At 43.2% G+C, this 13,958-nt stretch overlaps 1 protein-coding gene across 1 annotated transcript in view; it reads left to right on the top strand.

Moving 5' to 3' along the window:
• Nucleotides 1–4,821: 4,821 nt before the first annotated feature.
• The window catches only part of setd7 (SET domain containing 7, histone lysine methyltransferase), a 36,849-nt gene continuing 27,712 nt past the window's right edge, over nucleotides 4,822–13,958 (top strand). Inside the window, exons 1-2 of the mRNA XM_078210568.1 lie at nucleotides 4,822–4,998; nucleotides 6,120–6,249. Of these exons, the coding sequence (XP_078066694.1) occupies nucleotides 4,956–4,998; nucleotides 6,120–6,249 (173 nt within the window). The 5' untranslated portion in view covers nucleotides 4,822–4,955. The remainder of the gene's footprint in view (nucleotides 4,999–6,119; nucleotides 6,250–13,958) is intronic.

Here is a 13,958-nt window from a genome sequence, read left to right as displayed (position 1 = left end):
TATATGTAAGACTATACATCATTTATGCTCCAAGTTATCTCAGCAACCGCTCTTGGCAGGTTGGCTGGAACTCACTGTAGACAACCCGTTTCAGCATTTTAAACTCTGGTCAATACGTTATATTAACTGGAAAGGTGGGTAGCATATTTAAATTCTTCACCTCCAAAGCATGTTAGACCCTGAAGTTTTAATGGGAATTCTCCTGATCTCCTCCTGTAACCTTCCAGAGATCATTACATAAATGGCTACTTTCAATCATTTTTGCCGGAACTTGGGAAGACCTGGAAAACTCCTGCAGAATTCCAAGGTCACTAAGTTTTGGATTCAGCTGCCTGGGAAATGTTCATTTTATTTTATTTATTAGTGTTACAAGTAGGCTTACATTAACACTGCAGTTGTGTTACTGTGAAAATCCCCTCGTCGCCACACACTCCGGCGCCTGTTCAAGGACACTGAGGAATGCACTTAACCAGCACGTCTTTCAGACTGTGGGAGGAAACCCACGCAGACGCAGGAAGAACGTGTAGACTCTGCACAGCCAGTGACCCAAGCCAGGAATCAAACCCGCATCCCTGGCACTGTAAGACAGCAGTGCTAACCACCGTGCCACCCCCTATTGAAGTGTGTAGTATAACTGAGTTCAAGAAACAATTAAGTGTATTTTCGAACAGCAAAGGAATTGAGGAATATGTTTGGAAGCTGGTAGGTGGAGTTAATCTATAATGGGACAAATATATTGGTTAGCCTAGTTGGTCACCCTAGTTGTTTACTGTTCCAAAAAAGGCTTTTTTTGTTTTGCACAGTATTATATAGTGTCTTCTCCAGATTTTTAATGTTAATTCCAATGCAAATTCACAGTCCCAACATTAACCCATGTTTATTAAAATGTATCAGTATCACTAAGAAGTTCAACAAGCAAGCCTTTTTTTCATTGATATATGAGTTTCCAAACTCCGGTAAGTCTTGAAATCCTCCCGCCCCAGCCTAGTTATTCTTGCAATAAGGACAGACAAAACCTTGCAATGATTGTTTTGATCATCTAGGCGACAGCTTAACTGGAATGAATGCTACGAAACTGAGAATTGCTTTCTGCGCTTGCCTCTACTTATCTTTCAGGCCTTCCAACAGTAGGTGGTACTGCTGCTGCTCCAAGCTGTGTTTCCCAGCCCTGTTTGCCTGAGTGATGCAGCAGGTACATTTTTCCTTTAGATTTATTAACCTTCCATTTTCTATCAAGTTTTAATTTAATTTAATGCATCAATTGTCTTTTCTAATATTTTTCTTGTTGTTTCATTTAGCTCATTTCTTTTACTCATGCTTTCAGCCAACTTCATAGACTTACCCCTGTCCTCCCATTTGTCGAGCCTCTGGACTCAGGCTGTCGGACCTTCTCCCACTTCCACCCCCACACCTTCACCCACCCCACAATGAGACTTGGCGCCAAATTTGGGACATTTATCTATCCTCATAGAATCCCTACAGTGCAGAAGGAGGCCATTTGGTCCATCAAGTCTGTAAGAACATAAGAACATAAACAATAGGAGCAGGAGTAGGCCATCTAGCCCCTCGAGCCTGCCCCGCCATTCAATAATATCATGGCTGATCTGAAGTGGATCAGTTCCACTTACCCGCCTGATCCCTGTAACCCCTAGTTCCCTTACCGATCAGGAATCCATCTATCCGTGATTTAAACATATTCAACGAGGTAGCCTCCACCACTTCAGTGGGCAGAGAATTCCAGAGATTCACCACCCTCTGAGAGAAGAAGTTCCTCCTCAACTCTGTCCTAAACTGACCCCCCTTTATTTTGAGGCTGTGCCCTCTAGTTCTAGCTTCCTTTCTAAGTGGAAAGAATCTCTCCACCTCTACCCTATCCAGCCCCTTCATTATCTTATAGGTCTCTATAAGATCCCCCCTCAGCCTTCTAAATTCCAACGAGTACAAACCCAATCTGCTCAGTCTCTCCTCATAATCAATACCCCCTCATCTCTGGTATCAACCTGGTGAACCTTCTCTGCACTCCCTCCAAGGCCAATATATCCTTCCGCAAATAAGGGGACCAATACTGCACACAGTATTCCAGCTGCGGCCTCACCAATGCCCTCTACAGATGCAGCACTGTACTGGTGTACTGGTGATGTACTGGTTCTCTGACAGAGTAACTTACCCAGGCCCTCTTTTCCCCCCTGTACCCATAACCCCATGTATTTACCCTGCTAATCCCCCTAACCTACACATCCATCTAACCTAGACATCTTAGGACACTAAAGGGGCATTTTAGCACAGCCAATCCCCCTATCCTGTTCCTAACAGCCCAGGTATATCGATCAATGGACTCATGACTCATGCCATTCCTTCCTGGTTTGTAATCTACCTAACCTCCTTGTCCGTTCTCCAGGTCCATATCTCCATTCTAACTGCTCCGTTGACAATTTCCTGGCTCTGGGAAACAATTTTTAGTGTTTATATCATTATGAAAGGAACGTAGCATGGTGTTCTTTCTAGAATGCTTTTTGAATTTTAAAAAGACAAATTGCTGAATTTTCACTTCTGGGAAACCAGCAAAGCTTATAATGAGATGGAGGATAGGACTTTCTAAAATGCACTGTTGAGCGCGATTGGGATGGGTTATAAAGGAATAGGGGGCTGATGGTGAGGGACAGTTTGGGGGTGTTGTAGACTGAAGGGTTTGCTGGGATATATGTAGGAACTGATCAGTTAAAAGAATAAAGACTTGGGTGGGGTGGTGCCATAAGAATGGAACCTTGCTAATGGGGAGATGATGACAAGAAAGGAATAAAGATTGGCGGATAAAGTTGGTGGGAGGTGAGAAGAAAACCGTGAGCACAGGGTATGGAGAGGAAGGAGGAGTGCAGAGAATGGGGTTGAGTAAGAGGGAATAGATAGTGGGGTGGTAGGTGATGCAAGATAAGTGACAGAATGTAATATTAGGTGACAAAACATGTAAGAGTTTATAATGATGCAGGGTGTGAGAAGGTGGTGCAAAAAGAGAGGGTGTTGGGGGAAGGGGCTGGAAGAAACAAGAGAGTTAAAGGGATAGAGGGATTTTGCCATGAAAAATACTGAAACTAGATCCTGGCTCATCCATTTACATTTTTTATTATTTGAATAATATTCCGTATTCCTGTTTGGTGAAAATCATTTGTAGTGTCCCTGAATCTTTAATTATGGAGTCTTCATCCCTGCCCAAGAGCGTGAAGTTGGAAAATTACCCCTATCAAAAACTTCCTGGAAGGAATCCAATGGTGGTTCAGTAGCTGAAATGGCCGATGAATAACTGAGACAAAGAGACCAGGCTTGGCTTCTGCCCAGCAATTCCTGGTGTGTGCTGAATTAACTGATCTTAGCTGGACCTGCATTGGAGACACAACCACTGAACCCAGCGTCCTTTAGCTGGCGAAGGGCAAAAATAAAAGAATGAGCCAGGGCTCTTGATGGAATGTGTGTGGGGCTGGGTGCCAATTCAAAGCTGCTGGTAGCTGGATACCGTGGGGCCACAATTCTGTTGATTTTCTCTGAATTACAGAAGGGCTGTTGGCAAAGTTGGGAGTGGAGTGGACAGGGGCAATACTAAAACACAGCAAAGGGGAATACAATGTACATTGGGAGCATCAGGAATGAATGGGATAGCGGGTGGGGTTGGGGCATTTAGGCTTGTGGGTGCAAGTGACCCTCATTCTGACTACACCAAGTGGGGGATTTTGGGGTGGGGTTAATGACTGTTCTTTGTTTCATTACAGAGTGTGATGATATCTGAGGGAGGAGAGAGGTTGCCAGCTGCCAATCAAAGGAGCAGTTAGATATGCATGTCAAGGGAGGGGGAATAAAAAGAGAGAGCAGTTGTCAGTCAAAGGAACATTTGGATATAGGTGTGTGTGGAGGGGGGTTGGATATAGGTGTCGGGGAACAGGGAAATAAAAAGGGAGAGCTGTTAGTCAAGGGAACGCTGGATATGGGGAAGGGGAAGTGGCTGAAGCTGCCAGTTACAGCAGCAATTGCAGTGTGTGAAGGGGGTTTGGATATAGGTGTTAGGGGAAAGGGGAAGTCTTTCTCCTTCTGAGTACATGTACCAACCGACTTAAGAACAGCTTCTTCCCTGCTGCCATCAGACTTTTGAATGGGCCTACCTCACATCTTTCTCTGCACCCTAGCTATGACTGTAACACTACATTCTGCACTCTCCTTTCCTTCTCTATGAACGGTATGCTTTGCATGTACAGTGTGCAAGAAACAATACTTTTCTTTGAATACTAATACATGTGACAATAATAAATCCAATCAAAAAAAGTGGCTGAAGCTGTCAGTGACAGCAGCAGTTGGATATGGGTGTGTGTGGCCGGGGCTTGGATATGGGATATGGGTATCAGGAGAGAGGGGGTGGATAAAAAGGGAGTGCAGCTGCCAGTCAAGGGAACAGTTGGATATGGGTGTCAGGGGAAGAGGGAAGTGGCTGAAGCTGTCAGTTACAGCAGCAGCTGGATATGGGGGTGTGTGGTGGGGGATTGGATATGGATGTTAGGGGAGATAAAAAGGTGGATAAAAAAGGGAGAGCAGCTGCCAGTCAAGGGAACAGTTGGATATGGGTGTTGGGTAGAGGGGGAAGTGGTTGAAGCTGTCAGTTACAGCAGCATATGGATGTGTGGGGGTGGGGTGGATGTGGGTGTGGAGGTTGGATATGGGTGTCAGGGGGAGAGGGGGTGGATAAAAAGGGAGTGCAGCTGTCCGTCCAGGGAACATTTGGATATGGGTGCCAAGGGGAGGTGGGGGGGGGGGGAATGGACTGAAGCTGTCAGTCACAGCAGCAGCTGGGGATGATGTCAGCGTCTGAACGCTGATTCCGGTTCAGGCAGCAGGCAGTGTGGGGAGGCAGAGTTTAGAGGCAGTCCCCCGGCCTGAGAGCAGCTCTCGTCTCCGGGGCACCGAGAAGAGGCAGCATGATGGACAGTGACGATGATAATGTGGAGGAGACAGTGGAAGGTGAGTAGTGGGAATGTGTGCGGGTTTGTCCCACACAGCCCCCTAACCTCCCCCCTGAAAGAAGCCGAGCAGGAGGGAGGGACAGTGCGGTGCAAGAGATACCCGGCCCCCCAAATCACGCCTTTTAAAAGCGACTCTTTTATTTTATGGTAATCGAACAAAGCATCGCAAACGTGCGCTGGCGAGAGAAAACCATTCGCAACGACCCATAACCAGCGCGATTTTACTTTCCCTAAATAAAATAAATGTTCCAAAAAAAAAGTTTATCTTGGGGCAGATCTTGCAGGATTTTTTTTTGCAATCGACTAAAGGTGCCAACAATAAGAACCAACAAAAATCTTAAATTCTTCCCGAAAAGAAACGTCATAATTTCCTGGAATTAAATGGATATTTCATTTTATTTAAAGAAAAAGTAACTGGTTTAAAAAATGAATGTGTTGGGCTACTTTAACAGTTATGTAATCTGGATTATTGTGATGCAGGCGTTTCGAGTCAGCCGTGCAGAGTGAAAACACCAGTGTTCTGGTGCGGGGAAACTACAGGGTGATAATTTGCTGCGAACCAAAATTCACCGTCAGGGAAAGAGATCTGGGAAACCTTTTATTCCCTAGACTCGCTCCACAATGTAATCTTTGCCTCTGTTCCCCAGGGGGTTGGGGTGGGGGGTAATTGCCACTATTGTTACCAATTTGATCATGCGATTCTCTGCCTCCATCAGTATTTCAGGCCAATTGATAAGATCAAAGTTTCCCCATTTTAATTTTAAATGTTACCAGCAACCGAGAGAGCAAAAAGGGGGGGGGGGGGGGGGAAACAAATCTCTCTTCCCCCACCCCCCCCCCCTTGTCATTGCGTGTTGATTTCACTCGTGACAAATAACCCGGAAAGAAAAGTCACCACCTCCAAACTGGATCTCACCTGGATAAGAAAACCATTCTTGAGCCTTTCTCCCGAACAAGTGAACAGGATCTTGGTGGTATTTATAGTCAGTAGCAGATACTTAGTGCTTTAATGTTGCAGTAACGTGCAATCTTTTTGGGGGGGGGGGGGGTTAAAATTATGCATTTTATTTTTTGTGTGTTTGTCCGAGGTTCAGTAAGTTTAAAATGTTCCTATTGTAGGTCCCTTGGATGAAGATAACCAGCCACATGGGTTCTGTAAAGTTACCTATGCCTCTAGTGACAGATTTGAAGGGCATTTTGTACATGGTGAGAAGAATGGTCGCGGGAAGTTCTATTTTTTTGATGGCAGGTAAAAAAAAATCACAAGTCCATCAATTTGAAACTTATTACTTGTTGTTTTAGATATATTTGATCCATCGGAGAGGTTTTTCTCCTAACTTAATTTAGCAGGATTTTTGTTTGTTGTCTGTGGTTTGGATTGTGTACATTTGCGTGGGGGATGGTCACCTTCTGTTCAGCCACTTGCTGTTGGACTTGGTGCCAGCAAAATTTTGCATTTATAGTCTGTGAATGCAGGAGGTTCACATTCTGTAATGGATGTTTTATTTAAATTGACTGTTATAGACATTTGATAGTGTGTGCTTGCTGTAGTGTAACCTCAACAAATTTCTGCTTTGCAAAATTGAAAATAATGTATTTTATGTTTTGACACACCTCTATGATGACAGTTAATGATCCTTCTCCAGGTACCATGCCCTAAGAGGGTGTTGGCAACCATGGACTTAGCATTGAGCTAGTCCATGATTGTGCTTGGCAAAGTACTGCAGTGATTTGCCATTGCCTCCTGCAGTGTGAAACTTTTCTCTTCTTCCAACACACCTGCCATCAGGTGTATTGGAAGGATTTACAGGCTGATGATCAACCTGTTTGGCCATGTTATGAATTCACCTTCCTTGGCTCAGTCCTGAAGTGGGACTTGAACCCAGAGCCTCTGGCCTAGAGGTAGGGACACTACCCACAGTGCCATAAGACCTCCCAGTTCAAAAGAGTTGAGTTCTAAATCTTTTCAGCTGCCGAGGGAGGTCTCTTCTTTCCCATTTTCTCTTTATTCAATGGTGTCGGTCTTCATGAAAGGAAGGATGGACATTTCCAAGAATGGTGTGAGTGCTGCCTTGCTGAGCAGAAGCTTTGTTTGTATCACGAAGAGCGCATTGAGGTCCTTGTCTCCTAATGTGTGCACAGCAGAATCGTGTAGTAATCTTGGGTGTATTAAGACAAAATGCATTGCATGCAAGAGAAGAGAATGACCTCAGTAATTATTTATGGAGTTGTGAGGTAGGGAGGAAGACAAGTCTTTAAAGCTGAGTACATGGAAGAAAAATGTTGTATGATCCAAGTGACCAAAATACTATATTGCATTATTACATTTTAATAAATCTTTTGGTTTGAGGACAAAATGGTGGGCTAATGAAATCACATTTAATATGTTTATATCTGTACTTATTTTCTGCAAGCAAAACTTAACTTGCTATGATTTTTATTTTTCACATTATAAATTCCTAAATCACCATTTATAATTGGATATACCTAGGTTGTATTATCTTGTTACTACATTGTAATAGGTTTGGCCACCGCATGCCTACAAATCACTCCAAGGCCAGAATTTTACCGCACTGCCCGCCATGGGCATCGGAGCGGGCGAAGGTGGACAATGGGAAGGTCCATTGATCTCGGGTGGGATTTTATGATTTCAGGATGAGCGAGGCCATAAAATCCCGCCCCAAATATTTTCTGGAGTTTCTCCATCTGAAATTTTTTACTCTCGGCAATTCAAAGTTTAAATCCCCAAGTTGAGGATTTTTATAAAAAATAAAAATTCCAAGAAATGTTAAATTTAAAAGCCTCAGTCTTTCCCGAAAGCTCTGAGTTTTTAACTCTTTTTCAGTTTAGTTGTGCAGTTTGAGCCTGTGCCGTGTACCTAATTTCCCACAAGTGCCATAAGACCTCCCAGTTCAAAAGAGTTGAGTTCTAAATCTTTTCAGCTGCCGAGGGAGGTCTCTCCATCAACCACACTGATGGAGTATTTTTCTGCAGCTTCCAAAAATTTTTATTGAGGGAAATGCGTGTGTATTGATCAGAATTATAAATGAGATATAAAAAAATTATATTGTATGAGCTGCATGTCAGTTTGTGTTCCAAAAAACTCTTGCAGAAGTTGAACTTGAGTCTTTCTTCATTCAAAAAAGAATCTGAACACTAATGTCAATTAATTATCTCATCTATGCGATGGTTACAGTTTTTTTTTTAAAGTCAGTCTAGCCACTTGCATCTGAGACAGTTTCTAATACCAACAAGACAAATAGGGAGAAAAGCCTGCATGAGTTGAGAGAGTGAGACAGAGGAAGAATAAAATAATTAGAGAAAGGTGGGCAGTTTCCCTTTTCAGTTTTATTTTTAAATAAAATGAGAGCAAAACAAAACCTTTGGAAACTGGGAGGGAAGAAAGCATAGAATAGAATCCTACAGTGCAGAAGGAGGCCACTCGGCCCATCGAGTCTGCTCCAACCACAATCCCACCCAGGCCCTATCCCCATAATCCCATGCATTTACCCTAGCTAGTCGCCCTGATACTACGGGACAATTTAGCATGGCCAATCCACCTAATCTGCAAACCTTTGGAGTGTGGGAAGAAACCGGCGCACCTGGAGGAAACCCACGCAAACAAGGGGAGAACGTGCAAGCTCACACAAACAGTGACCCAAGCCGGGAATTGAATCTGGGTCCCTTGTGAGGCAGCAGTGTTAACCACTGTGCCACCTGGCAGGGGAAGCAGAAGAAGACGGAAACAGATTGAGCAAGGGGAGCCTCTTTGCACCTACTTCTGGGGGCAGGGCAGTAGAAGTAATGAACCTAATGCAATGGCAGTTTAAGTGAAAGAGGTGGAAAGCTGGCAAGGCCAAGAGGAACTAAAATTGAATGGGCTGGAAAATGAGCAGTTGATTCTATTCTATCCATTTCCCACCAGGAGGCTAGGTTAATAATATGTCCTGGTGTTCCAGTTGGAACTGTTGAAATTTGAGGCTGGAGATGAGGGTTGGCACCCTCTTGAACTGGCAAAGAAATGTGTGTCCATAATGAGTCTGGTAATTGGGGTCAATTGGTGGTTTTAGATTCACCATTTCTATGAAATTGGATTTTATTCCAAATGATAAAGTGTGGGATAATATTGATGATATCCAGATATTTCCATTGTTAGTCACTCAAAACTGGGACATAAATAAATGAGCTAGCTGACTTGCAATACTACTTACTAGGCAGAAAAGCACGTGCTGTTATCTCGTCTGTCCTGTTGATGGAATGGACAAAGATATTTTTGATACGATTCTCGGGTCTTTTATAATATGTGCAGGAATAAATTTACTAAACTGACATCTTCTTGACACTTTGAGCAATGATTATTCAACTTGGAGTGGCAGAAATAATTTTGAAATTAGGGGCATTACCGACTATGAAGGTCTTTGAACCAAAAGTTAAATCATGCAGCTGTTAGTTTTAAACAAAAATGTAGAACACTTGACACCCAGCAAGTCAGCAGCATAAGTTGAGAAAACAGCTCAGTTGACTTTTCGGGTGTAACCCACTGGTTAAATGAGAACAAAACAATGGTAAGGAGGAAAAATACATGTAAGAAAGACATAGAATGATTTACAGAGTGCTACAATAGGATCAGGAAATGGTTAAAATGTAGAAGCAATTATGTATAGGAGTCAAAAAAGAGATGAGATTAATCAAGGAAATAAGGCACATACATTCCTCACCTCAGAGTTTCTCAAAGTGATTTGAAGTGTGGTTCACTGCTGTAATGTAGGAAATACAGCAGTCAGTTTTCACAAAACAAGCTCCCACAAACAGCAATGAGGCAATGACAAAATAATCTTTTTTTTAGTTGATTTTATTTTTATTTCCATAAATATACTTTATTCACAAAATGTAAAAGTACATTACATTGACTATTCAAATTTGACGTTGCATAAAGTGTGGTGCAGATCAGTTTCTTTCACTATATACATGAGCTGCCTAATTACAGGTTATACTTATAATGTACATTTGCATTTCATGTCAAACCATTTTCTGGTAGTTACAGTTTGAAGCATCTCAGGAGGTGGGTGAGGGGAGGGGGCTGCTGCTTAGAAAGTGGCCTTTCACCATTGAGACTTTGTAGCAGCTGCACTGAGCTTTAGTGTGGCTCTCGGCACATAGTCCTAAGACCTTAAAATGGCCAGTCTACGACACGCTGTTTGTAGTGAGGTTATGTGTGTGTGTATAATATATTGGCCTGGAGACTGAGGAGAAAACCCTTGCTGTTGAAATAGTCATGGGATCTTTTCTGTTCACCTCACAGTGAAGACGGGGCATTAGTTTAATGTCTCATCTGAAAGGCAGTGCCTTTGACAATACAGTAATCCCTCGGTATTCGATTGGAATGTTAGCCTGGAGTTTGTGCCGAGGTCTCTGGAGTGGGATTGGAAGCTGCAATCTTCTGACTCCGAGAATGCTACCAACTCACCCATGGCTGATGTACAAGATATGAGTGCAAGAAGAGCTACACCGAGACAAGTAAATAGAACGGGAGGCATGCAAAACCAACAATTTAAATGCTGCAGTAGCCTGGGAATCAAGCAGAAGTAAATTAGGTTGACATTCAAGAGTCCAGACCACACCAAACTGTCGCTCTTTCTTCCCCCCCCCCCCCCCAGCACAGATTCACTCCTTTCCATTTCAAGAAATGCCAACACATGAAGATCTTTGTCATTTTGTACTAAGAGGCAGATTTCTGGACACAGCTCCATATCAATAAAGAGTTTAGTTAGTTTCTCAGGAGTGTAAAACTCTTTGAGCAGCTAGATACATTGCAAGGCCATGAAATGACCCAACATAAGTGGGAGACTTGATGCTTTACGCCACCTCACCGGTAAACTGCCCAATGAGCCAGCCATGTTGTTCTGTGTGAGTGAGGAGGACAGTGAAACGGCAGTTATAGGACTGACGACAATGGGCTCCTATGTTTGTAATGTGGCGAGGCAAACCCATTAGTGTGCGTGTTAAGATATAAGAGAGTTAGTTATATGGTCACTGCTGATAGGGATGGAGGAGGAAAGGTAATGAAACAACACTCTTGTAATTGTTTTAATACTGCAGTTGCAGCTACCTTGTGACGTTACAAGTCTGTCCAGTGTGATATTTTGTACCCTGCTGGCACTATGTAAATAAGATGATGTGGTGCCATTTAGTGTTTGGAACAGTGAAATAAACAGGACTGCAGTGCTTGTTTGTTTGTTCCAGTGAATTACATAAACTGATCATGAAGGTCAAATACTTAAAATGTTGAGACTGGCTTTTGTGATTAATACAATTAATTTATTCCAATTGTTGCTGTACACTGCTAACCCTTTGAGTATTGTGTTTTCCATGCTGTTAAATTTACTTTTATCCATCCAAAGTCAGAGTGACATTTCCAGTTGCCACTCAGTGATGGTTTCAGGGAAAATAAACAGTGGCATACGTCATACCTACCCCTCCCAAATAGGAACAAAATAATTCTTGTTATCCTCTCACTTTTTCAGGACAAGTATCTCATCAATAATATTACTGTGCAATTAGCCAATTTATTGTGAATATTTTTTCCCAGTTTGCAAAGTAAATATGTTAGGAGGACGAGGGCAGGGAGAGAGAAAAAAAGGGTGGCACAGGTGTTAGCACTGCTGCCTTTTGCCGCACTGCGTCAGGGACCCAGGTTCGATTCCAGTCTTGGGTGTCGGTGTGGAGTTTGCACGTTCTCCCCATGTTTGCGTGGGTTTCCTCCGGGTGCTCCGGTTTCCTCCCACAGTCCAAAGTTGTGCAGGTTGCGTGGATTGGCCATGATCAATGCGCAAGATGGTGATAGGGCCAATATGGAGGAGTGGGCCTAGGTAGAGTGCCCTTTCAGAGGATAGGTGTAGACTTAATGGGTCGAATGGCCTCCTTTTGCACTGTGAGGATTCTATGTGAAATAAAGAGTACCTTAATGCTTGTTGGAATCCTCAATATGGCACAAATGTTTGTCACAATGCCAAATAGACAGTATAATTGGGGTACAAAATGCTCTTCCCCTACACCCAGTTTATGGAAGTATAAATTGACTGCATCATTTTGTTTGTTACTGTCATTTTTAAAAAGATTTCCACAGTGGATTTTGGAGGCGAGTTCTGACCTGGTTCTCCCATTTTAAAATTTAAAACCAAAAATGTGATCAAAAAATATATATTTTTTAAAACTGTGAACCTCAAAGGTTCGGAAAGCACTGACTGCATGAGTGATGTGGTAACACCATGTTACTGGTTTTGGGGGTGTAAGGAGAGAGAAGTCAAATGGATGTCTTTGGCTGCCCAGATCCTACGGGTGTCATTGTCAATGACCAAGTTTAATTAGCAGGTGGTTGAATCCCAAAAGTAACTTAAAACAGAGTTAAAAGGCAATAGGAATGCCTGACTAATCAAAGTTTACCTACTCGCTGCTTGCCTGTATCATTATCGAGTGCAGCTAAACTCCTAAAGCTCAGGTCCCTGCTTTATTATTTGTGGTTCCTGATTCTCCTTCAGCTCTGGGGTCGTATTAGCTTTATTTTTTTCTGAGTGATCTTCAATGCTTGGCAATGGCCCACATTGTATGATCCATGAAAGAAAATGCAGTTGCTCCAGCAAGCCTCATCTCCACTGCTGGAAGATCAAGATGTTAATGTTCAGCTCTTATTAGCCAAGAAGTAAGTAGTATCATAGAATAGAACCCTACAGTGCAGAAGGAGGCCATTCAGCTCATCGAGTCTGCACCAACCACAATCCCACCCAGGCCCTATCCCCATAACCCCATGCATCTACCCTAGCTAGTCCCCTGACACTAGGGGCAATTTAGCATGGCCAATCCATCTAACCCGCACATCTTTGGACTGTGGAAGGAAACCGGAGCACCCAGAAGAAACCCACGCAGACACAGGAAGAACGTGCAAACTCCACACAGACAGTGACCCAAGCCGGGATCGAACCTGGGTCCCTGGCACTGTGAGGCAGCAGTGCTAACCATTGTGCCACCATGCCACCCTAGTACTTGTATAAAATGATAGTTCCCTTGCACCACCACCCCCCAGCCTCACTGCTCTAGGCAAGAGACCACAAGCCCGAAAGGGTTAAATTATGAGGATAGGTTATATAGTCTGGGCTTCCATTCCCTTTAATGTAGAATATTTAAGGATAGTGTAATTGAGCTATAGAAAATGATCGAGGAGGTAATTTTAGCTTCTCTGGCGTTTGGCCATTCACACCCTTTATTCTCTCTAGGGACTGACACTAACAGCCCTTTACCCTGGTTTCTGTGGCTATGACTCATCTTTCATTCCCTCACCCTGCAGTATAAATATCTCCCATTTTCCATCCCTTTTAGCTTTGACAAAGGGCCATCTGGACTCGAAACGTCAGCTCTTTTCTCTCTTTACAGATGCTGCCAGACCTGCTGAGATTTTCCAGCATTTTCTCTTTTGGTTTCAGATTCCAGCATCTGCAGTAATTTGCTTTTATTAAGGAGGAAATAGGCTTGGCAGAAAGAAAATATTTCTTAGTCCAGAATGAAGGTGCATAACCATTAAAAAAAAACGCTAAGTCATTCCAGGTTGATGTCCAGAAGAAATTTCCCGAATAGAGGGTGGGTGATGAAAACCTGGAGCTCTGTTGTCCAAAAAACTGTTGAGGCTAGATTTGGGAAAAAAATCAACTGAGATTGAATTTTGTTTTGTTAAAAAAGATTATTAAGGGTTAGAAACCAAACGGGTTTGATGAAGTTTAGGATTTGGATAACCTATGACCTAATTGAGTGGTGAATGAATCATAGAATCCCTACAGTGCAGAAGGAGGCCATTCGGCCCATCAAGTCTGCACCAACCACAATCCCACCCAGGCCCTATCCCCGTCACCCCACATATTTACCCCGCTAATCTCCCTAACCTATGCATCCCAGGACACTAAGGGCCAA

Source organism: Mustelus asterias, chromosome 1, assembly GCF_964213995.1.
Source record: "Mustelus asterias chromosome 1, sMusAst1.hap1.1, whole genome shotgun sequence".
NCBI lineage: Eukaryota > Metazoa > Chordata > Chondrichthyes > Carcharhiniformes > Triakidae > Mustelus > Mustelus asterias.
The sequence above is the reverse complement of the archived record's forward strand: the minus strand, read 5'-3'. Positions and strand labels throughout refer to the sequence as shown.